At 44.0% G+C, this 26,596-nt stretch overlaps 1 protein-coding gene across 1 annotated transcript; it reads right to left on the bottom strand.

Annotated features, from left to right (window-relative positions):
* Positions 1-7,233: 7,233 nt before the first annotated feature.
* On the bottom strand, positions 7,234-26,277 carry LOC147628031 (uncharacterized). The gene is made up of 4 exons (XM_086815003.1): positions 26,151-26,277; positions 25,326-25,947; positions 21,267-21,377; positions 7,234-7,736 (listed from the first exon to the last, which is right to left on the bottom strand). Exons 2-3 carry the CDS (start codon positions 25,928-25,930, stop codon positions 21,305-21,307), a joined length of 678 nt encoding a protein of 225 aa, XP_086671129.1. The 5' UTR covers positions 25,931-25,947; positions 26,151-26,277; the 3' UTR covers positions 7,234-7,736; positions 21,267-21,304.
* Positions 26,278-26,596: the final 319 nt, after the last annotated feature.

The raw sequence follows: 26,596 nt of genomic DNA, 5'->3' as shown, positions 1-26,596 counted from the left end.
CATCCACACGTTGAACTCGAAACTTGTGGCCAGAATGTCAAAATACCCTGGCACAAAAGAACCATCGTACAAGCCAAGACTAGGATGTGCCATAGGTGTATCTGAATGTCAAGTCAAATAATCAAAAACTAGACACTGCAAATGACAAATGATACACCTAAAAGTAAATGTCAACTCCACAAAACATCGACAATCACAAGAACCAAATGCACATAGCTTGTATTCACATCACGTACAGTCAAATAAGAATCGTTGTTAACACAAAAAACATCCGAGACACGACCCTCTATATCCATGTATGTATATGCATGATCTGAACTATGCAACACATCCTCGTGTACAAATCTTTGTGTGCGCATGATCCTCCGAGATAAGAGTATGATCAAGAGGATCGTCAAAAATATCATCGTCACTGAAGACTAGCAACATATCCACATGAGAGAAATGAAATCATCGTCCATAAAATCCCTCACCAGGGAATTCCCAAGGTCAATAAAGCAATCCTAATAGATAGGATCTATCTCTATCAATAATGGATTCAAGAAAATATCTAAATCAAATGTGACTCTCTATATCCATTTAAATAGTCATGTGTCTCCTATGAGATCTCATGTCAATAAACTCAAGACTACCCCAATGCACTATACAAGACTGCTCAAGTGAACACTGCCAGAAATTGAAAAGATGCAGGAGAGAAGAGAGCTTGAGCTCTTGCAAGCACATACACACACTCACAAAACCCTACGAGAGAACACACAAGGTGAGAGGCTGAAAATCTTCTTCTTCTTCACTCAACACTCAACACACCATATACAAAGATAAGAGTACACACAATATAAAAGGTACTCAACCAAATACATACTAGGGTTCTCTATAGTGTGAACCCAACTAAAATGAGCTGACGCTATAACTATACCAGTCTCTAGAATGGCTGTCACACAGCCTGTCATCCCACTGGCCGCATATCACCCGTGATCTCACCAACCATGCCAGTGGTGTAAGTGTGGGACCTATCTCCCAGGCGGGTCATCAGTGTCCACCGCCTCACTAGATGAGCTCGATATCTCAACACTCCCCCACGAGATCAACTCCATCTCATATACACCAAGCAAAGCCCTGCATCTGCGGAGCTTCTCTGTACCCAATGCTTTGGTGAAGATGTCAGCTACCTAATCCTATGTGCTGACATAAACAAGGTCAAGGTCTCCTGCCAAGACCTTCTCTCTCACAAAATGGTAGTGGACCTCTATATGCTTCGTGCGAGCATGAAAAACTGGATTCCTGGCCAACTGTATACTGCTAATAATGTCACAAAATATGATAACTTGTCCATCCACTGATAGACCCATATCTGCAAGTAGCTTTCTCAACCAAGCTACCTCACATGCTGTCATAGCAGCTCCTCTGTACTCCGCCTCTATACTGGATAGAGCAACCGTAGGCTGCTTCTTGCTGCTCCAAGTCACAGCAGCACTCCCCAAAGAAAACATGAAGCCACTAGTAGATCTTCTATCTGAGATACTACTAGCCCAATCAGCATCTGTGTACCCATGTGTACATATCTCTGTCCCAATTTCATAAAATAGTCCACAATGCAAAGTAGACCTCACATGCCTCAGTATGCGTCTCAATGCATCCACATGCGGCTTCCGAGGAACCTGCATAAACTGACTCACCAACCCAACAACATAGCTTAAATTTGGCCTGGTGATTGTCATGTAGATCAAGCTTCCTACTATGCGCCTATACATAGTAGGATCCTCCAAAATCTCTCCTGAATCTGCACTCAACTTGCCATTTTGATCCAATGGCACTAAGAAAGGCTTTCAACATGTCATACCATACTTGGACAACATGTCCAAGCCATACTCTCTGCAATAATCCAATACCATGTGGTGACCTAATCACCTCAATGCCCAAGGAATATCTAAGCTCCCCCAGATCCTTCATCTCAAACTTTTGTCTAAGCAAGATCTTTACATCAAAGATCTCTGCATCATGGTCCCCCCGTAATGATCAGGTCATCTACATAGATGACAACAAGCACAACCTCTCTATAACTCTGTCTCACATGCTTAGGGTGACTCACATCCTCATAACCAGGTGGCTGCAACATATACACCTCTTCCTGCAAATCCCCATACAAGAATGCATTCTTTACATCCATCTGATATAAAGACCATTTCTTTGACGCAGCCACTGCTATCACAACTCAATGTTGCCATCTTAACAAGTGGGCTGAAAGTTTCCTTATAATCAATGCCATATGTCTGCGCATATCCTTTGGCTACCAATCTAGCCTTGTACCTGCTTATGCTTCCATCACTGTTATGTTTTACTTTGTACACCCACTTGCATCCAATGGCTTTCTTGCCTTCAAGCAATTGCACTAAATCCCAAGTCTCATTTCCATATAGTGCATCCATCTCCTCATCCATAACTTTCTCCCAACATACATTTCCAATAGCCTCATCAATACATGTGGGCTCTACAACCTGCACAACCTTTGCCATGTATGCATAGTGATGTGCCACATAACCAACCTCTGCACAGAATTCTTCACTCTCCCAGATCTTCGCAGCTTTGCATTCATGGCTTCCATAGCCTTCTTTACACCAAGTGTTCTCATAGCTGGGATCCCAAGCTCCTCATCAAGGCTCATCTCTGAGCCACTAAACTCTCCATCAACATGAGAATGCCCTGCACAAATGTCAGCCATACTAAGGGGCTCAACCACTTTCTCTTTGCCTTTATGTGATGTACTAATCACATTTGCAGGACTGGTATTATGACGCAGCCTGCCACTCCATGGTCTATCAACTAAACCACTAGATGAGAACTCTCTTGGTCCACTCAAAGACTGTGATTGCTGACTTGCATTCTGTGCAACCACATTTCCACTCACATCAGTCCCAACAGCTTCTTTTTCAGCAGCATACCAGCTGCTCATCTCATCAAAGACGACATCCCTACTTACCCTCAACTCACGTGTAGCAGGGTTATAACACCTGTATCCCTTTTGCTCAAGAGAATATCCAATAAACACATATTTTTCAGCTTTTGGATCCAGCTTTTCAGCTCATCTGACACATGCACATATGCAATGCATCCAAAGACTTTCAGATAAGACAAATCAGGTTTTCTACCAGTAAACCTCTCCTCTGGAGTTACATCATGTATGGCTGCAGTTGGAGTCATGTTCATGATGTAAACTGCTGTAGAAACAGCCTCAGCCCAATAACTGTGCGGCATATTCTTCTCTTCCATCAATGCTCGCGCAATCTCAACAATGTGCCTGTTTTTTCACTCAGCAACTCCATTTTGCTGTGGAGTGTATCTGTATGTAAACTGTCTCTGAATACCATTCTTCTTCAAAAATTCAGTGAACTCATTGGAGAAGTACTCTCCCCCTCCATCTCACCTTAGACACTTTACATATTTCCCTGTTTGCTTTTCAACCATAACTCTGAAATTCTGAAAGTGAGTGAACACCTCACTCCCTTCATGAAGTATACCCACACTTTCCTTGTGTGGTCATGAATAAATGTCACATAATACCTGCAGCCTCCCATAGACATGGTCTTTGTAGGACCCCATATATCTGAATGCACAACATCTAGTGCATTTCTGCTAACATTTCCGTTACGTGGAAATACATGCTTTGTTTGCTTTCCAAATTGACATGCTTCACATATTCTCTGCATACCTTCAACTTTAAACTTTGACAGCCCGTCACAATTCCTTTAGTCTGCTAGACTTTATTCTCTGCACATTTACATATCCAATTCTTTTATGCCAAATGTCTGTCTACAACAATTCCTGAACCATTTGCAAACATCGCAATACTCACTTCATGCATGTTTACATTTAACGTAAACATTATGCCCACTCTGTTGCCTTTTACAACCAACATGCACTTGTATTTGAAGTCTTTAACATAACAACCATCAGGATTAAACCGAACCTGCAAACCCTACTCAATCATCTGACCAACTGAAACTAAATTCTTTGTTATGTTCGAAACATGAAGTACATTTGTAAGGTACTTCACTTTGCCATCTTGCATAGACAATGACACATCTCCAACATGGACAATTGGATAAGCAGTATCATCCCCTGTTTCCACAAAACCTGGTCTTTCAAGGTTCTTCATCTCCTTGAACCACTCCCGATGACTTGTCATGTGGTTCGAAGCACCTAAATCAACGTACTATATATCATCTTTATGTGTTGCTTCTATATTTTCAGACATGGCATTAAGAACATGCTGTATAACAAACAACCTTTCATTATCCTCATTGTTTCTGCTCGAGGATGCATAGTTGTTTTGCTGCAATTTCCCATTTTGCATGTCAGCCTGCTTCTTATAACAATCTACCTGCACATGTCCAAGCTTACCATAATAAAAGCATCCACGTGTATCATTGTATTGCCTTTGCCAATTTCCACGACCTCTTTGACTCCCTCTGCCTCTGAATTGGCCTCTTTCACCTGCGTGTTATTGTTGTTGTTGTGAATTCTGAAACTGTTGCTGCTCTGCTGGCCATAATTCTGATTACCTGTTCGGCCACCTCCTTGACCGCGTCCACGACCTCCTCTACCTCGTCCTCTTCCTGAACTTGTGTAGAAGGCCTGTTGCTCTGAACTGTTTTTGTTTTGTGAAGACAGTTGGTCTTCACCCAAGCTCTCCTCTTCAATAATCAACATAAACACCAAATCTGTAAAATTGAAAATGTTTTTTCGAGTCTGAATAGACGTCTTTAACGCCTTGTATTGTGGCCCGAGACCACGTAAACAGACTTCCACCTTATCATCATCATCATCTACTGAAACACCAATAGATACAAGGGATTCCACAATACCCTTGATCTTCAATGCAGTCATTCACAGACACTCTTTTTCTCCACAGTATGAAGTTCATTCTTCAACTCTATCTTTCGTGCCTTGGTATTTGTTTCATAGAGTTTTACCAAGGTGTCCCACGCCTCCTTGGGAGACTTGGCATCCTGAATGTGCCCAATCATGGTGTCCTGTATACTGATAGAGAGCCAATACATAACTTTTCTGGTTCCTTGGTTCCAATCCTTGAACTCTTTCACATCTGCAGTAGTCGGATTGATCTCCGATATCTCCGGTGCCTCTTCATGCTCACCTTCTATGTAGTCCCAATAACCCTTTCCCATCAAGAAATTCATCAACCTGAACCTCCAAGCATGGAAGTTGTTCTTATCAAGCTTCTCAGCAACAATCTGATTTATACCATCATTTAACATCTTGCCAGACACAAAATTACTAAAAACAACACTCTGGTTTGTCCTACGCAAACTACTGTATTTTCTGTAACGATACTGTAGTACACTCAAAAGTCACAACCAATTACCTCAATGTGCATACATACACCCAATGGTAATTGTTTACCTTCTTGCAGCACTCACAGTGTCTGTACAGCCAATTTGCCTTCCTGCAGTTCTTAAAACAGAGTTCTGCAAAGAATCAATGACTTACCCGCAGTGCTTGAAATCGCCTGCTTTCTGAAAAACGGAGGTCGTGACACGCCCGAAACGCATTTTCGGCCAAAAAAAAGACGTCCAATAGGACAAAATAGTTGCCTTATAGCTTTACTCCCGCAAAGAAAGCTCCTCAATCAAAGATCGTTTGCCCGTACCTCCCGTAGAGCTCCCGACAAGAATGTGGTCGCCAACACAAATAGAGAAGAGTAGTTGAAACTCTTACCCTCGTACCGTTTCTTGTGCTTCTCTTGCTCACAGCTCAGCCCTTAGCATAAACCAGGCTCTGATACCATGAAAAGATGCAGGGGAGAAGAGAGCCTGAGCTCTTACAAGCACACACACACCAGAATCCTAAGAGAGAACACACAAGGTAAGAGACTGAAAATCTTCTTCTTCACTCAACACTCAACACACCATATACAAAGATAAGAGTACACACACACAATATGAAAGGTACTCAACCAAATACATACTAGGGTTCTCTATAGTGTGAACCCAACTAAAATGAGCTGGCGCTATAATTAGACCAGTCTCTAGAATGGCTATCACACAGCCTGTCATCCCACTAGCCGCATATCACCCATGATCTCACCAACCATGCCAGTGGTGTAAGTGTGAGACCTATCCCTCAAGCGAGTCATCAGTGTCCACCGCCTCACTAGATGAGCTCGATATCTCAACAGGTACGCTATGAAAGCTAAGAGTAGTGGCATTGTTAACACCTCTATATGTGAAATCCCTACAAGAATAGCATGTCCTATCTAGCACAAGGAACTCGAGTCTATGTCCATAAGTATTCCAACAACCCACATGAAGTATCACTAAACTCGCATGCTTACTATATATATACACCATCTCCTAAATTACTCCGACGATCAACTAATTTATCCTCATGATCCATAAGAAGCAAGATAGACGTAAAAATATCAATGCTCGATGTACACAATGCCCTCGAGATCATACTGACATGATCCAACTCACATCACTATCATATACAGATGTGGCAATAGCATCATGTGCATGTGTATCACTATGATCATATGTGTACCACTATGACCATGTGCATGTGTATCAAGTGCACGTGTACCAATATCATCATAAGTGTATGTGTGCAGCACATCATCATGTGTATATGCAATACATTATCATAGGTATGTCAGTGCGATACATAATCTACGTCGATGTAGTCCACATCCTCAAGCATATAATCATAACAACTAGAGTATAGGACACTCATGTAAGATGCCAAAGAATCATTCCACAAACATTATAGAACCATCCATATGAAGGAAGTCAAGCAATGAGACAATGAAATCCCCGTGTACGGACCATCTAGCACAAACATCCACCTCATCAAGCAAATATCTCGAGTAACTAGGCATCGATCCCTCGAGCTCGAAAAACCACCCGTGGCATAAATAGGATGTCTCATCATAGTATGAAGTCAATGAACGAGAATCCAAAGGCCTAAGCCTAAATGCCAAAAGTATGTAAAAGTGGTCTCTCTTCCTTCTCAGTTGTCTTAGCAAATGAGGCTAGGCATTTACAACTTCCATAAAACACACAGACGAGAAAATTGAAAGAACTACCTAAGCAGTGCACCAGCAGTGGTACTCACACATCACTTCCAAAAAAATCAGTTTTGTTAAAACAGTAAAGCTAAGCTCACATTATATACCCACAAATATGACAACTACAGACACATTCAGAAAGTCTTAGATTTGTTGATAATCTCTGCATAAAAGCATAAGCCAATCCACTCTCCTCCTTCAAATCCTCAGCTTACTTAAGTTACTCACCCAAAAAAAGAGAGTTAGCAGACTGCATAATAAGTATCCTTTTTTGACTAATTTTTGCCTTTCTTCCAAGCTAAGAAGCCCAAATAGCTATCATAGATTCAATGATAATCTCTGCATAAAAGCATTAAACGTTCCTCTCTTCTTCTCGAAATCCTCAGCTTACTTAACTTACCCACACACACAAAAACAAAAAAAAAAGTCATAGGAAACTGCATAATACGTTTTAATGTATCCCTTTTTTGACTGCTTTCTGCCTTTCTTTCCAAGCTAAGTACCCAGATTTTCAAAACTAGAAACATGTCTGTATCCGACCACGAAAAAACACACATCTAAGAGTAGGTCGCTTCCCATAGAAGGTGACCTTCCAATAAAGTAGAACAGAGATGGCACTATACTCCGCAACACCCACCATCAACAGTGGTATTGCCTGCAAAAGCATCACATCACAACACAAATTGATTTGAAGTTAATGTGCCTAACAATAAACATAATATTTAAGATGCAACTGATCAATGTTACACAAGAAACAAAGCACATAGGTCTTCATATTATACTTGCATGCACATGTTCAAATCAAGAACTGGAAGGGCACCGCCAAGCCATACCAAGGCTACTACAGAACAAGCAAAGCCAAGCAAAACACCCCCACCCCTTCTTCCTTCAAAGAAAGGGAAAAAAAACAGATGAAAGAAAAGTCATTTGAACACCAAGGTAAAAATGTAACATTTCAGCTTGCTGGTGACTGATAAGGCACATGCACCCCTCTATATTGAATGAATCAGCATAACTAGCTTTAAGACACAGTCCATACAAGCAGTTAATGCCGAACTTTATCACCACTCCCGTGCTGAGAGTGACTGCCTATATAGAAAGACCATTGGTGTCCAATCTGGGGCCTGTATCTCCCTCTCCTCTCTTCTCTCAACTTAATGCACCCACCATAGTTATTCCACAGATAACTCAGCAATCTAGGTAAAAGGATTTTGCATGTGATGTGCTGCCCCCAAAGCCTTCTCAAACTGCTCTTCATGTCTGTACACTTTGTCCATGCCGAATACCCCCCTTTCCTAGACGAGATAATGTTTCATTTGTTTCACCATTTCGTCGTTTTGATTGAAACATCAAGATTTTGAAATGATACTATATCTATTTGTTGGGTATTTCACAAATTCACTTCTGTGTCCATCTCGTGTGTAACCATCCTATTGTTAGCAGTCATCTCCTCTCTGTATATTTACACCACGGCCTCTGTTGTGGGTGTGAGGTGTGCCCGCCCGATTTAGGTGTGTTCTCATTTTTCCCCACTCTCCATATTTTTTCCCTATTTTTCCTCAGGTGTGGGAGGCTGTCCTGTGGCTGTTGGCTCATCCAGATGGTGGCCAACGGACTCTGCTGCCCCCAGGTTGTCCTCTGTAGCTGGCCGACTTGATATGTGTGCTGGCCAACTGACAGGAACTGACCGATTGGAGCTGGAGCAGGTCGTGGACCATCTGTGTGCTGTCGGCTGTCTTTTCTACTGGCCGACTGCTCATGTGGGGCCATATAAAATGGCCCCTGGCCCCCACACAGTTTGTATTCAGATTTCGGGATTTTCTTGTGTATATATGGCAGAGTTACACACCTCTCTCTCTCTCCTTCTCTATTGCTGTTTTTTCTGCGTGCACTTGCTCTTGTGTTCTCAGATTTTGTCTTGATCTCCGCTGCATATTCTGACATGGTATCAGAGCTCTAGGCTCTTGATAGATCTTGGGAACTGTGTGAGCAAGAGGGGGGCTGTTGTGTTGCTGATTGGTGGACTGTTTTGGACCGTCCGGGAAGAGGAGAAGCAAGAGGAAGGCGGGCTAATTTGCTGGACAGCCACTTGCAGGTTTAAGAAGTTCTTTTTTTCCCCCACCCACCCTTTTCAGTTACACCCCCGCAATGGCAGATTTACTTGAGATGGCTGAGAGGCACGTGAAGATCCCGACACTCCGCACGTTCCCAATGGACCGTCGGTTGGACGGGAACAACTACGGCATATGGAAAGTAATGATAGAATCTGTTTTGGAGTCTTACGACCTTGCTGATTTCATTGTTGGGGTTCCACAGCCCGAGTTAGGGGAGGTACCCTCGATGACGCTGGCCAGAGGTATATGGCAGCATTTGGCTTCTCTCTATAACCGGGTATCGCCCATGAAGAGAATCTCCTTGGAAGTACAGATGCAGGTGATGAATCCTACAAAGTCGTCGACGATGCGGAAGCACATCAACAAGCTACAGGCTCTTCACCAAGAAGTTCTCCAGGCTGGGAAAGAGATATCATCACAATGCTGTCGCATTTGCCCTCCTTGTACTCAGCATTCTACTCTTCTTTGATTACCAATGGTAGGCTCAGTACCATCACATGGGAGAAGCTTGTGCCCATGGTCTTGGACCAGGAGGAAAGATTCACGAACCCTCCACAGGGCGGAGGTTCGGAGGCCTTAATTGGCCAACGATCGAAAGGCCGTAACAACAAGGGCAAAGGGAAGGCTTCACCGGAGAAGTCTTCTGAGAAGATGTTCGACTCAGACCGCTAGAAACTCAAGGCAGAGAGGACCTGTAATGATTGTGGCGAGAAAGGCCACTATTGGAGGCAGTGTCCCAAGCAGAGCACCGAGAAGGGTGCAAAATCCTCAGCAGCAACCGTGAAGACTCCAGCTTTTGTGCGCCTCGAGGTGATGGACACCGATGTTTCATTTTCTTCGAGCAGGGAGGAGGTTGGAGGACTCTCCGCTCTACGGATATTCAGGAGTGGATTCTAGACAGTGGTGCTTCCAGGCACATGACTCCTTCCCGTTCGGCTTTACAGGATCTCTGCGGGTATTCTGGTCACATCCTTATTGGGGATACATCCACCATCCCAGTTTATAGTGAGGACAGGTTGGAAATAGTTCCCGATGGCAGAGGGGAAAGCATTCCTCCCAAGTGTTGTATGTTCCATCACTTGTTTTTCATCTGTTGTCAGTGCATCACGTTTGCAAGACTGGCGTAAGGGTGGAATTTGATGAGCATTTTGTTATGTATCTTCTCATACCAAGCTCGGGGAGCTTGTTTGAGACCATAAAGTGCTTTTCGAAGCTTGCATACTTTGTTTTCATGACCATGCATCACAAAACCAATGGGCTGATTTACGTACACTTCTTCCTGCAAATCCCCATTGAGAAAAGCTGATTTTATGTCCAATTGATGCACATTCCATCCATGATGGACAGCCAATGCAACAACACATCTAATTGTGGCCATACGAGAAGTAGGTGCGAAAGTGTCATCATAATCAATGCCTTTTTGTTGGGCATATCCTTTGGCCACTAGCCTAGCCTTGTACCTGTCAATGGTACCATCAGACTTTGTTTTCAACTTGTAAACCAACTTTGTGCCCATGGGCTTCTTGCCAGCAGGCAAGTCTACCAAATCCCATGTGCTATTTTTATGGATAGAATCCATTACATTTTGCATGGCTTGCATCCAATGATCATCCTCATGAGCCTCTTCAAATGAATCTGGTTCATATGCATCACAAAGTGTACTCATGCAAGCAACATATGTTCTCTTGCATTATGTGAACTAGCCCGTGTCCTGCTACCAAGTGAAGCTAAGAGTTTGCTCTCCTGGAAAGTACGGAGTAGCCAACGAGGCACAACTCTAGCCTCTTCCGTTGCTATCCGCTCTTGCTCCACTGCCTCCTCCACATTTTGACGTGTAATGAGCTCATTCATGAGCTAATTTTGAGCACCCAAATGCTGTCCATTAGGCAAAGTTGATGGCTAATCTGTTGTGCCATCAATTCCCAACGGGAGAAGTCCTTCAAACATGTTAAGTGGGCATGAAGGTGGCTGGTCTGAATTTTCAGCAAATACAACATCTCTGCTGTCCAAAATCCTATGTGAAAGGATTAAAGAGACGGTAGCCTTTACTGCCACTGCTCTAACCCACAAATATGCACTTAGCTGCCTTGTCATCAAGCTTACCTCTCAACTGCTGAGGCTCATGAGCATAAGCTATATATCCAAAAACTCTAAAGTGATCAACTTTAGGTTTCCTTTCGTGCCAGGCCTCATATGGCGTTATGGTTTTCAATGCTTTGGTAGGGCATCTATTCAACACATGTGTAGCACACATTATTGCCTCCATCCAGAATTTGTAAGGCAAGCCTTTGCCTTTAACCATGCATCTAGCCATTTCCATCAAAGGCCTGTTCTTTCTCTCAACAACACCATTTTGCTGAGAAGAATATGGCATCGTGCATTGATGCTTTATGCCTTTTTCTGCCATAAAAGCTTTGAAAGCAATGGACATGTATCCCCCCACACCCCCCCTCGATCTGTATGGAGGGTCTACACTTTGCAACCTGATTGATTTTCAGCTTGTGCCACAAAATGCTGAAAACATGCAAATATATCAAGTTTTGCCTTCAAGGGATACACCCAAGAAAATTTGGAGTACTCATCGATAAAGGTTACAAGGTATAGGTGCTTACCAATAGATGGTGTCCGCATAGGACCACATACATCATTGTGCACACCATGAGCTAAAATGGCAAGAGAAGGCTACAATGACAAGTGGAGAGCCACACAATAGCTGAAGTGACAAGTGTGAGGCCACTTGTCTCACTTTGATCCACTTTCTAACAAGTGTCAGGCCACTTGTCTCACTTTTGTGTGGGAGTAGGAGGAAGAATTAGGGTTAGGTTAGAGTATTCATGTGGGAGACATACACAGAGAGAACAAGGGAGAGAGAGAGAGAGAGTTGTGGGGATAAGTCAACTCATGAGGCATGAGTGTGTGACTCCCCTATCACACATGTATATTGCAGTAGTACACAGTGCACTTAGTACATTAAAAGTACTAAGTGTACTATGTACTATAACTTATGGGCTTGTACACACTATAAGGGTGGGCATTATGCCTTTACCCCAACAACCTCCCATTTAAAGACAAAGTGCCCTTAAGTAAAGGAAAAGAAAAAAATCAGCATGTACATGATAATATACAAGGCCACATCAAGGCTGAAACTGGCCTCATCCAATGCCCATCAAGTGTCTGCAATGAGCAAACCGCTCCGGAGGCAAACTCTTTGTCAACAGATCAGCCGGGTTGTCATCCGTGTGAATCTTAACAAGCTGAATTTGCTTGTTCTCTATCACCTCTCTGATGAAGTGATACTTCACATCCACATGCTTCGTCTTTGCATGAAAGACAGGGTTCTTTGCCAATTGAATGGCACTCTGACTGTCACAATGCAACAATGGAATATCCCCTGTATAACCCAAATCAACCACTAACCGAGATAGCCATAATGCCTCCTTGCAAGCCTCTGTGGCTGCAATATACTCGGCCTCTGTAGTAGATAAGGCTGTGCACTTTTGCATCCTGGATATCCATGACACAGCACCTCCTGTGAATGTAAACACATAACCGGTAGTAGACTTCCGGTTATCTGGATGACCGGCATAATCCGAATCCGTGTAGCCATGCACTAATGCATCCTGTTTGCCAAAGCAAATGCACATATCCTGTGTGCCCTTCAGGTATCTCATGACACCTTTCACTGCTTCCCAATGCTTCTTGCCAGGGTTGGCCATGTATCTAGAAACCACTCCCACTGCAAATGCAATGTCCGGCCTAGTAGCAACCATGGCATACATGAGACTGCCACAAGCTGAAGCATACGGAACCTTGGCCATATCAGCCCTGTCTCTATCCGACTGTGGGCTGTCCATAGCACTGAGTTTCACATATGGAGGCAAAGGAGTACTAGTCTTCTTCCCCCCGTCCATATTGAACCTCTGCAAGACTTTGCCAATGTATTCCTTCTGAGACAAATACAACACATGCTGATTTCTGTCCCGAAGTATCCGCATACCCAAGATGTGATTTGCATCACCCAAATCCTTCATATCAAAGGTTTGATGCAGCCTCTGCTTCAAGGTATCCATCTCCTTACGAGATTTCCCGGCAATCAACATATCATCAACATACAAGATGAGGATCAATAGACTGCCATCCAAAGCTTTCTTGGTGTACAAGCAGTGATCTATGTCACTTCTCCTGAATTTCTGAGATTTCATGAATGTATCAAATTTATGATACCATTCCCTTGGTGCCTGTTTGAGCCCATAAAGACTCTTTTTCAGCTTGCATACAAGCTTCTCCTTTCCACTCACTGCATAACCCTCTGGCTGCTGCATATATATCTCCTCATGGAGATCACCGTGAAGAAAAGCAGTCTTCACATCCATCTGAATCAAGTCCAGATCATCATGTGCAACCAAAGCTAACACAGCTCTAAGTGTGGTCATTTTGACCACTGGAGAGAAGATCTCACCAAAGTCCACACCATATTCCTGCTTGAAGCCCTTAGCCACTAATCTGGCTTTGTACCTTGGCTTTGCATCTGGTGCAACTTTGAGCCTGTAAACCCACTTGCATGGCAAAACCTTCTTGCCTGCAGGCAAGTGCACCAACTTCCATGTTCCATTTTTGTGCAGAGAATCCATCTCTGACTTCATGGCACGCTCCCAAAGAGCCTTGTCTGCCCTCTGTAAAGCCTCTTTATAACATGAGGGCTCCCCACAGTCAGTAAGCATCAAGTAGTCAACCCCTGGAACAAACCTGTCTCAGGGGCTCTGGAGGGTCTTGTGGACCTCCGTACCCAATGACCATCATTTGCAGGTTGCTGTCCAGCCTGCATATCACCCATTGGTGGCTCCTGTTCCATGCCATAAGGCTGAAAAATCATGCCCGGTATCTCCTCTAACTGTGGTATATCCATTGGGATATCTTCTGCCATCTCTGGCTGTCCATTTGGACCATTTTCAGCACCATTTAAGGGCTGGTTTTCCTGCTGTAATGGCTGATTTACAGCCCTTGGTTGTTGTCCATGATGTCCATCATCATCAAAGATGACTCTGCCAGGCTCCTGTTGCCTTGCAGGCTCCTTATACATGCATGTTTCATCAAAAATGACATCATTGCTGCGTATAATCTTTCTATTTATGGGATCCCAAAGTCTATACCCCATTTCACCTCTGTCACCATATCCTAGGAATATGCATTTGTGAGACTTAGGATCAAGTTTGGTGCGCATTTCCCTGCGTATGTGCACGTACGCAACGCAACCAAACACTCTCAAGTGCTTGTATGACGGAGGCTTCCCTGTCCATACTTCCTCTGGCACTTTCCCACCAAGCCTCGTGTTAGGTGACCTGTTTATAAGGTGAACGGTTGTCATAACAGCTTCAGCCCAAAAACCATGAGGTAATGCAGCATGTGACAACATAGAACGGACCTTCTCCTGAATGGTCCTGTTCATCCTCTTTGCTGTCCCGTTTTGTGGAGGATCATAAGGAGTAGAGAGCTCCCTCTTGATGCCTTTAGCATCACAAAAGTCCTGAAACTGTTTGGACATGTACTCTCCACCATTGTCGGAACGCAAAGCTTTCAGTGTTTTGCCAGTTTGATTCTCAACAAGAGCAACAAACTTCTCAAACACTGAGAATGTATCACTCTTCAAACGAAGAGGATAAACCCACACCTTACGTGTGGCATCATCAATAAAAGACACAAAATATTTTGCCCCTCCCAAAGAAAGCTGAGGCATCTCACATACATCTGTATGCACAAGCTCTAACTGAGCATCTTTCTGTCCAAGAGCTTTCTTGTGGGGGCACTGTAGTTGCCTACCATATATACAATGCTCACAAAACTGAAAACTTGAAAACTTTAAAGAAGGCAAGTAACCCAAACGAGACAATTGCTCCATTCCTTTGACACTCATGTGTCCCAACCGGCTATGCCACATAGAGATTTCCGGCAGCTCGGTTGCATTTACATTAGCATGGTGACAAACACCTGCATGCATAAAGTAAAGAGTGTCCACCTTAGAACCTCTGGCAACAACCAGTGAGCCCTTACTAATCTTCCACTTTCCACGACCAAATGTGGTAACATAATCAGCATCATCAAGCTGTCCAGTAGAAAGCAGATTCTTCTTGATCTCAGGCACATGCCTGACATCATGGAGCATAAGCTGTGAGCCATCTGAAAATACAAGCCTCACATCACCTCTGCCAAGAATCTTGCATGCATGGTTATCACCCAAATAAACCACTCCTTCATTGCCAGCAGTATACCTAACAAACAAGTCTCTGCAACCTGTGACATGAAAGGAGGCACCTGAATCAATGATCCATGAGTGCATACCATGACCACCTGTAAGAAGTGAATGGGCATCAAGTGAAGACGTAAATAGAACCTCATCCTCACTGCCACCTGCATGTGACACATTGATTTCTTCAATCTTGACTCCACTTTTGCCCTTTGGCTTTACATCTTTGGCTTCATCTTTCTCTTTGTCTTTGCCTTTTCCCTTTTCCTTTTGATCATTTTTCCATTTGTAGCATTGCTTTTTAATGTGTCCCTTCTTGCCACAATAATGGCAATCCAAATCCTTTTTGGAGCGAGACTTGCTCCTTCCCCGTTCTTGGCTTTTTCCCCTTTGCTGGGATCTCCCACGTGCATTCATTGCATTGGACTTTCCAACAGAGTTGTTTTTCCTGTTCATCTCTTCTTGAAGAAGAGCACCCTCAACATCTGCATATGACAGCATAGCATGCGAATTGCTAGTGGCTGTCCTGAATGTGTCCCAACTCTCTGGCAAAGTGCATAACAGAAAAGTGGCTTTGAACTCATCGTCCATTGCCAACTTTTGATTAATGACCTGGCTGACAATACCATTAAACTCATTTAGATGGGCTGTCATAGACGCCCCTTCCTTCATCTGAAGACCTATGAGTTTCTTCAACCAATACACTTTGCTTGAGGCACTTTGTTGGGCATACAAGTCCTGCAATCTCTGCCACATTCCCCAAGCTGTCTTCTCTTCACGAATGCTGAAAAGTAATGAGTCTGACACAGACAACATGATAGTAGATCTTGCCAGCTCATCCATATCTTCCCACTCTTCAGCAGTAAGAGAAGCGGGCATTACACCCCTTTCTTTGATAGGCTTGTGCTGCTTTTTCTGGAGCAACACATTGTAGCACTGGGTTTGCCAAATATCATAATTATGCAAGCCTTCAAGCTTCTTGATGTGAAGCAATGAAGAGCTCTCACCTGTGGTTGCCATAGCAATATGCAACCTGTCAATGCCTGACTCCCTGCAAAATGTGCAAACACTGCACCAAAAGCACACAAAGTGCTCACAGTTGTTCTCCCAAGCTTTATCTCCCACTGCGGAAGCACAAATGCAACTTTTCTCCCACTGTTTGTGATGAAATCACCAAAATCTGGTTGCTGCAGATTTTGGACAGCACCTTAAATGTGCTCTGTTGCCCTTCCAAAGTACTGTACAGCAGTACCAAGTGCTCACCAATGATGTACCAAACCTGTACCGGCAAGTACAGCAACTGAAATTGAACCTTTTGGTCACTCAAAACAGTGTACAGCCATGCCAAAACTTGCACAAAGCTGTGCCAAATCTGTACCAACAGGTACAATAGCAATAAATGCTCTCCTGGCTGTCCAAATGAGTGAAAATCAGACTTTTACAGTCCCGTACACTGCATACAACAGTCCCGAACAGAAATTGGGCAAAAGCCCCTTGACTGCAAGAGCTCTCAGTGCCAGCTTCAAACCCAAGAGCTCTCATGGCAACTTGAAGCTCTTTAGCATCAATGGAACCAGATCCATCAGTGTCAAAGAGCTCGAAGGCTTCACGGATTTCCTGTTTCTGCTCGTCGGTGGGCTGCGACCTCGCTTTGTTCTTCTCTGCCCATGAGGGCGCCGCTGCACTCCGACCAAAACCTTCGCCTAGCGCCTAGTGGCCAGTTGAACGATTAGCGACCTTGTTGACGTATTCGCCTAGCGCTTGTTGACGTCGCCTTCCTTCTGATTGCCTTCGCTTCGCCTGCGTGTATATGGTCGCTGCTGCGAGCGCTTTCGCCTACGCTCACTCACGCGCTACCTTTTGCCACGTACTTAGGCTGCGAATAATTCAACGCCCGCCTTCGCTCGCCTGCATTCGCCTAGTGGTGCTATCGCCTAGTTGTTGTACGCAGCCTTCTACTGTAGCACACAGTCGAGCCAGCAATCGTGAAAGCAAGCTTGTAGCGAAGACCAGCACAGAGGTGGTTCTGCCTACAGGGCGCCTTCAAGCTGCTGGCTGCACTTCCGTTCAGACTGCCAGTGCCATCTGGGTAGCTCCAGGAGTGACTGGCTCTGATACCAGTTGTGTGGGAGAAGGAGGAAGAATTAGGGTTAGGTTAGAGTATTCATGTGGGAGACATACACAGAGAGAACAAGGGAGAGAGAGAGAGAGAGAGTTGTGGGGATAAGTCAACTCATGAGGCATGAGTGTGTGACTCCCCTATCACACATGTATATTGCACTAGTACACATAGTGCACTTAGTACATTAAAAGTACTAAGTGTACTATGTACTATAACTTATGGGCTTGTACACACTATAAGGGTGGGCATTATGCCTTTACCCCAACAACTTTGGTCCACTTTCTTGCCACACGTCCAATCTAAGAGATGGGTCCTTCCATAAACTTTATCTCTAAAAATATCCCAACTGGTAGACATTATGTCATAGGCACTTTGCCAACTCTTGGTATCTGCTCAAACAGTGTGTGAAACACTGTTCAAGATTGTGAGAGGACCAAATTGGTGACATCTGTAGGCGGCCAAAAGAAACAATAGTCCCACGACTATCGGCCAACTCAAAGAGAGAGAGAAAGAAGAAGAGAAAACACTCTATTGATGCTACCCTGTACTTGAGCGCATCTCTACAAGAGCAGCCCCTTTTCCTCCTTGCCCTCCCCACGATTCAGCCCCTTTTCATAGAGTCGGCCTACTTCAAAAATAGGGATCTTGCTTTTTTCCTTTAGCCAAAAGTGGCCTTCCCTACTAAAAATATCCAAATTTGTGCTTTATTTAGCTAATCACTCTATAAATGACCAAACTTGCCATCTTTAGTGTCCAGACTATAAAAAAATCTCATAAAAGGTGGGCGCCTGGCTTGTTATTGACTTTCTGGGCTACAAGCTATCTCGCATGTCCATAAATCCACAACCAAATAATAATATGTCCGGCCAAACTTTAATGATGTGTGAACACACTGACTTATAAGCACTTTATTGAATAAAATCCCATGCTACTCATGTTGTATGGCCATCTTTCAAGCCAAACCATGCCAGTAAAATGCTCTAGCTTTCTTCTGTGGAAAATCCCCATTCACACCTTTTCCAGACAGTGTGTGAAACATTGTTCAAGACTGGTGAGAGGACCAAAATGGTGACATCTGTAGGCGGCCAGAAGAAACAATAGCCCCACGGCTATCGGCCAGCTCAAAGAGAGAGAAAGAAGAGAAAACACTCTACTGATGCTGCCATGTACTTGAGCGCATCTCTCCAAGAGCAGCCCCTTTTCCTCCTTGCCCTCCCCACGATTCAGCCCCTTTTCATAGAGTCGGCCTACTTCAAAAATAGGGATCTTGCTTTTTTCCTTTTGCCAAAAGTGGCCTTCCCTGCTAAAAATAGCCAAATTTGTGCTTTATTTAGCCAATTACTCTATAAATGACCAAACTTGCCATCTTTAGTGTCCAAACTAGAAAAATATCTCATAAAAGGTGGGCGCCTGGCTTTTTATTGACTTTTTGGGCTACAAGCTGTCCAGCATGTCCATAAATCCACACCCAAATAATGATATGTCCGGCCAAACTTTAATGATTTGTCAACACACCAACTTATAAACACTATTGAATAAAATCCCATGCTGCTCATGTTGTATGGCCATCTTTCAAGCCAAACCATGCCAGTAAAATGCTCTAGCTTTCTTCTGTGGAAAATCCCCGTTCACACCTTGGTTCCACACAGTGTGTGAAACACTGTTCAAGACTGGTGAGAGGACCAAATTGGTGACAATAGGTGCATCATTCTATTCACATGGAAGTGTAGGTAAATGTGATCCGATAGCACCCCAAGCAAGCTCGACATGTAATGGTCTATGGTCAGATTACGGTACCAATGATTGGAGAAAGAGACTCACAAAGAAAGGGAGAAACGGACAGAGGGAGAGAGAGAGAGCTATTAACATTTTCAAAAAACCGACACGGCCTATGAGACCAATGTACATACAATTAGAGCATCCTCAAAATACACTTGCAACCAAGAAACAGAATGAAGAACACGTAGCTAAAACATAGCAGATGCTAGAAAATCTCTATGTAGCAATGGTTAACACATGGCCAGATGCTCATCTGCTAAGGCTGCAAGCTCACTCTTCGTCAAAACTATAGAATTACGAAGGTAGCACGAAAAAGGGCCTAGATAATGAACCCTCGAAGAGTCCAGACTCTGCAGACAGTATCCACAATCAGCGTCTTCCCTTGCTGGGATCATGTGTTGGTGCCTCCTCTAGGCTCTTTGGTAATCTCTTCTTGACAAAGGATGTGCTTCCACAAATCCTGGTCCGCAAGATGCTGCAATTTCTCCAAGGTGTCCCTGGTGAATGTCCTCAATCCCAGTTTTAATGGGGTTAGTCTCCTCTCACTCCTGCACTCTACGCTGTCCAATGTCTCAATAGAGAAGACAAGGTGTTCCATTGATTCAATTCAACCGCATGCTCAAATCCACCTGGCCGACTGCTTCTTGATCAAGTTATGCAAATGTTTGAGCCTGACTAGTGCCATAATCTAATGTTTATCTGCTGCCCATCAGGGATTAGCCTTGGATTAGGCATGCCGCATATCCATGTGCATGCACATGACAGTCAAACCACTTTTTGCAGGACACATCAGGGATTAGCCTTGGATTAGGCATGCTGCAGGTCCATGTGCATGCACATGACAGTCAAACCACTTTTTGCGGGACATCCTTGACTATGAGCAGATTTGGGCTAAGCATGTTGTTGAGCAGTCCCAGATAATTTCTTTGACCACTAGGGAGTGATTGAAACATTGCTCAGTTGGATTGTGACTCGTGAGACTAACTTTTTCCAATCTCTTTCAACCATATGCGCATACATCTGAACTTTTTTGAAGTCCATCCTGAACATAGGTGCATCATTCTATTCACATGGAAGTGTAGGTAAATGTGATCCAAGCTCGACATGTAATGGTCTATGGTCAGATTACAGTACCAATGATTGGAGAAAGAGACTCACAAAGAAAGGGAGAAACGGACAAGGGGAGAGAGAGAGAGAGCTATTAACATCTTCAAAAAACCGACACGGCCTATGAGACCAATGTACATACAATTAGAGCATCCTCAAAATACTCTTGCAACCAAGAAACAGAATAAAGAACACGTAGCTAAAACATAGCAGATGCTCGAAAATCTCTGTGTAGCAATGGTTAACAAATGGCCAGATGCTCATCTGCTAAGGCTGCAAGCTCACTCTTCGTCAAAGCTATAGAATTACGAAGGTTGCACGAAAAAGGGCCTAGATAATGAGTCCAGACTCTGCAGACAGTATCCACGATCAGTGTCTGCCCTTGCTGGTATCATGTGTTGGTGCCTCCTCTAGGCTCTTTGGTAATCCTGGTCTGCAAGATGCTGCAATTTCTCCAAGGTGTCCCTGGTGAATGGCCTCAATCCCAGTTCTAATGGGGGTTAGTCTCCTCTCACTCCTGCACTCTACGCTGACCAATGTCCCAATAGAAAAGACAAGGTGTTTTATTGATTCAACAAAGAAAAGCAACATGCAGATGCGACATCAAAATGACAATACGCAAAAGATGCAAAACCCATAAAAGGTGATCCTGATCTTGCATCTTTACAATTCACACCCATTGCAGAAATATAATTCATCTTCTTCATCATCAGACTCACACGATTGTGGTCTAACACTACGCATTTTCCATACTCCATTGATTTTGTGAAGGTATAGTGCTACAGAGGACTCTTAGAAAACGTTTGAACCAACAGCCCTTACCAGCCTTTTGCAGATTGAGTTGGTTTAACTTGATGCAGCTAAGTCTCCCTTGGAGCTTGGCACCGAAAGCACTCCATGCGACTAGCAAAATTATGCTCATTACATCCAGACCTGCATTTTCCAAAAGCCATGATTTAACCGAGGAAAAACTGCACACACACGAAGCAGAACTTAAGTAGAAGCAACCTTCATTGTCCAGAGAAAAACAGCATCCCTTCTCCTGCTTAATCATGTAAGCTTGTCTTAACAACCCTTGCAAATAAGATTGTCCTTAAACTGAAGCATAAATGATCACGCAGCTTCAATTTATATGCCACAATCGAATCCTGTGCACTTACATTTGCCTCTAGTTAAACCACAATGCTTGAATAGCAAGTTCTAGAGAGTAAATAGCATGCTTGCCATCATTTTTTCTGGATTCAATTCCAAACCGAAAAACAATAATAAAAGCTATGGATTTGGTGAAACTATTGCTTTGAATGCAAGGTACACACTGCTTGCAACTTGCAACTTTAGCTATAACAGGCCTCCCTTTACAAGCCTTAGCTTCTAGAGTAAACCGTGGACTGCCTCCAAAAGTGCAAAATCTTCATCTTCGAAATATTTCATACATGACATAAGCTGTGGCAGCTGCATGCAGAACAGAAGTAAAACAGACTTCACACCAATCAGGCCAAGCAAAACAACATTCAGCAAAATGGCTTGCATGGAACAACCAACAAGCAACAATAAAATAGAAAAGCTCTTCAAGTCTCTTGTTTTGTGTCTGGTCTTGCTTACTTCTGGCACACATATCATTGTGTGAAATTTGAATGCATAGATGAAAATAAATTTATGTGCATGGAAATTGGGGTGTGATCATGTCACATGCATCATCCCCAGCTTAAATGCAATCGTGCATACTAGGGGGGGATGAGAGTAAAGGTCAGTCTTGGCCATTAGTGATCAAGGGATAGAGACCATAGTACCCTTGAAGATTAAGGATACAAACATGGAACAAAGATTAGGTGCACACCTAAGAGGGTTTCCAAGCCTTGAGACAAAGGCCTATGAGAATGAACGGGAACCATAGTTGTCAAAACATCAGACTGGAATGAACACAGCAACCCCCAAACCATTTTGCAACCAAAAAAAAAAGGAAAGCAAACACCATGTCATCATATCATAGGGTTAATTGCGCTCATGCCTCTATAGACAAGCTTACAGGCATGATGATCAAAGTGATGAATACACAAGGTTACAATGCAAGGAAGAGTCAGTTGAAGGTGCGATAATGTGACATGTGAGGGATTATGACCGTCGTAAACACAACCTTAGTCTAACTTAACTGCACTCAATGATGTTTAAGAGACAAACAGATATGTGTCAATGCAATGCAGCTATATTAGATGAATGAATGATGTTACAATGAGATCCAAATGGATCTGTACTGCTGAATATGCTGCCTATATGCTGTAAATGCGGGCTGAACTGCTGTCCACTCTTTCCCTCGTCTCCTGGAAGGAAACGCTGAAGGGAAGCTTAGGAACAGATGCTGAATGCTGATGGGATGATGAAACGCAGACCTGATGGCTGAATCTGGACTGTATGCTGCTGCGTTTGCTGAGGATGAGTGCAGTTGATGATGTGTTACACTTCTCAGCCTTCCTGGAGCAGAAACGCTGAGGGACTGAGTGCTGAATGGGTGATGCGTTAGTTGATGATGAGGCTGAGGATGATGCGTTTGCTGATTATGCTGCTCCCAATGCTTCCTGGGGTGATGCGTTGGAGAGCACACTGCTGAATGCTGCTATGATCAACCTGCTATGCTGAATGGAGAGGCTCTTCTATTTATATGCATGAGGGATGCTGGTCGGCCAGCATTAATGCAGTCGGCCAGATGCTGTATGTCCACGACTGAGCATAAATACCATAAATGCCAGTCGGCTGGTCATAAATACCTGAAAAATGCCTGTAAAATGCTGATTAAATGCCTGATGACTACTGATGATGCTAATGATGCCATAATGATGCCATGTCACTGTACACCTGGCTGGTGTGCACGTGACATTCCCCGCTGCTAAACTATTGCTGGGTGGATACCTGGCAACCTTCGACTACTCTGCGATCCTTCTCCTCCGAACCACTGCCCCCTTTTGTCTTCTGCTGGGACTGAGGCCGTCTGCAGGAGTGAAATCCTTTGAGCCAAGACTCTATGTACTGCGGGAACTGAATGGCAACTACCTGAGTCACCCCTGACCTGTTCCTGGAAACCTTTCACCTACCATCTCCGTCGTACCTGAAGCTCTGAACCTCCTGAGGCGATGTTGGAGCAAACTTCCGTCTTCTGTGGAAGAGAAACTCCCTGCTACTACTGCCAGTTGAAGTCCAAACTTATGTCCTCCTTTGATGATGGATGTCCTTCTTTGATGATGGATGTCCTTCTTCCCTGAGAGTTCATGGGTAACATGTATGCAGGACTGACTGCTAGGATGACTGCTATGATGACTGCTATGCAAACCATGTGCAACCCTATATGCTGTGCAAGAATGCAGATGGATGGGTTACTGATGCAGACCTAAGGGAAAATCCCTAAGGGTGGCTTGCAAAATTTTCAGAACTGGGTTTAACTGTGCGGAAGCAATAAAAATGATGACTGACTGAATGACCGCTGGAATGAACATGCTCTAAGGCTGGTTACCCTGTAACGCTCTGATACCAATGTGACATGTGAGGGATTATGACCGTCATAAACACAACCTTAGTCTGACTTAACTGCACTTAATGATGTTTAAGAGACAAACAGATATGTGTCAATGCAATGCAGCTATATTAGATGAATGAATGATGTTACAATGAGATCCAAATGGATCTGTACTGCTGAATATGCTGCCTATATGCTGTAAATGCGGGCTGAACTGCTGTCCACTCTTTCCCTTGTCTCCTGGAAGGAAACGCTGAAGGGAAGCTTAGGAACAGATGCTGAATGCTGATGGGATGATGAAACGCAGACCTGATGGCTGAATCTGGACTGTATGCTGCTGCGTTTGCTGAGGATGAGTGCGGTTGATGATGCGTTACACTTCTCAGCCTTCCTGGAGCAGAAACGCTGAGGGACTGAGTGCTGAATGGGTGATGCGTTAGTTGATGATGAGGCTGAGGATGATGCGTTTGCTGATTATGATGCTCCCAATGCTTCCTGGGTGTGATGCGTTGGAGAGCACACTGCTGAATGCTGCTATGATCAACCTGCTATGCTGAATGGAGAGACTCTTCTATTTATATGCATGAGGGATGCTGGTCGGCCAGCATTAATGCAGTCGGCCAGATGCTGTATGTCCACGACTGAGCATAAATACCATAAATGCCAGTCGGCTGGTCATAAATACCTGAAAAATGCTTGTAAAATGCTGATTAAATGCCTGATGACTACTGATGATGCTAATGATGCCATAATGATGCCATGTCACTGTACACCTGGCTGGTGTGCACGTGACAGATAAATGGCAAAGGCCAACTGCATTTAACCAAAGTGCATTCATTCTTTTTGTTGACAACTGGATAGAACAACATTTTCTCAAGGACAAGCTTAAAGTGATGTGGCAATGTGGTCTTTCCCAACTTGCCGACGAATGTTTTCGAGCATTGTTTTCGGAAAGGGTTGATTAGTAAGTTGGGAATCGGGATGCAAAGACCTGGAAACAACTGCTCCCAGGTAAAATTGTGAAAACAGCAAATTCTGACAACTGTTCTGGGAGCAGATGGAGTAATGCAGTCTTGCCAGCCCATCTACAGGCCCAAATCAGCACTGGCCAGATGCCCAGAGGCTGGGCATGCAAAGAGGGTGAAAGGGGGCATTTCCCCCATGCTTGAAAGAATGGAAACTGAGACAAATGCTACCCATAACTTAATAAGATAACATGGCGCCTACTTGCAGACACGTATCCACCATAGTTGCCAGAATTATAAACAGAAACCAAAATTGAAAAACAGGAACAGCGAAATGACAGTTTAAAGAGAGCACATCCACAAAACTTTTCATACAACTTCAAAGCAATTAAGTATACTGTCTGGATATACCTGCCACAGATCCAGTCTCCTGACTTCCATCCAGCACGACCGCCGCCTCCTGCATTTTCCGAGTCATACGACAATCCAAAGCCACCTCTTGAGCCTCTACCTCCTGAGTCATATCTGCCACCCCATCCAGAATCATAATTTCCACCCCTACCATTAGCACCCCCCTCATCCTTGGCCACTCCACACTTGAAGCAACTGCTCCTGCTCGCAAAGTTATGAGCACCACAGCTGCTCTCCTGACAGTGCCAATCTCCAGGTCTCACATCAGACCCCCCATACCCAAAACTTCCTCCATAGCTTCTATTATTGTAGTCACCACCCCCATAATTACCCCTGTAATCGCCTCCATAGTTTCCCCTATAATCACCACCCCCACCCTGGGTTCTACCATAGTAAGACCCGGAGCTACCCCCTCCTCCACTGTTGTAACCAGATCCAAATCCGTAAGACCTACCACCACGCCGTTCATAATCACCCCTGTCATCCCCCCTTCCTCCATACCCATCCCCTGGCTTTGACTCACTGCAACGCTGGCATGATTCCCGCCAACTGAAATTCAAATGATCGCATGATGCACAGTTCCAGTCCCCTGGCTTCCGATTCATCTTAGGGTGTAAAGCACCTGTCCAGAAAAGTATCTTGCATAAACAGAGGCAAACGAGCGGGAAATCTTGGCACTGAAAATTTCGAACAGGGCATGCAACTGTTTCTTTAACCAGATTAAGTTTGATTTATCGGTTTTTGTTTTTTTCATGATCTGCTCCTAAACAGAGGTAGATTAAGTGCGGATTAATTGACGATTAAGGAAACGTTGAACGGGCTTACTTGGAACGGTGGGCGGGGCGAACAATTAAGATTTGGAGACTGCACCTTCTCCTCCGCGCGCGCGTGTTCTCCTGTCTAAGTTCAAGAAAATAAACTCGTCCTTATACGCAAAGAATAAATCGTGGCTTTTATATATTTCCAATGACCCTCCTATGAACCATTTTTTACCTAAGCCGTTTGGCCACGTGTCAATGTCACTTGTATGAGCAATTGCTTAGCGGTAAAGTCTTTGATCTGCTTCTCTTTTTGGCTTGGTTGGTGGTAATTTTGAAAGTACGCCACTCACACACACTAGATGCCATCGCTTGCAAAGGGGAATCATCACCTAGGGACTCTCAAACTCCTTCCTTACCACTACACCCTGCTGACAGGTTCAATCCCCAATGGTACCCCTCCCATCCCCTAAGGGGTGGAACGATCCTCGCATCTTTTTTTTTGCTTAATAA

This window comes from Cibotium barometz, chromosome 20 (assembly GCF_041138505.1).
Source record: "Cibotium barometz isolate CiBa-2024 chromosome 20, ASM4113850v1, whole genome shotgun sequence".
Taxonomy (NCBI): Eukaryota; Viridiplantae; Streptophyta; class Polypodiopsida; order Cyatheales; family Cibotiaceae; genus Cibotium; species Cibotium barometz.
Note: the sequence above shows the minus strand (reverse complement) of the source record. Positions and strands in the feature narration are given on the sequence as shown.

Excerpts from the sequence above, each read along its gene's own strand:
- LOC147628031 (XM_086815003.1), bottom strand. The coding sequence starts at position 25,930 with ATGAATCGGAAGCCAGGGGACTGGAACTGTGCATCATGCGATCATTTG. Across the intron at positions 21,378-25,325 it reads GGAGACTGGATCTGTGGCAG|GTCTGGATGTAATGAGCATA; the intron begins GTATATCCAGAC and ends TGGAAAATGCAG.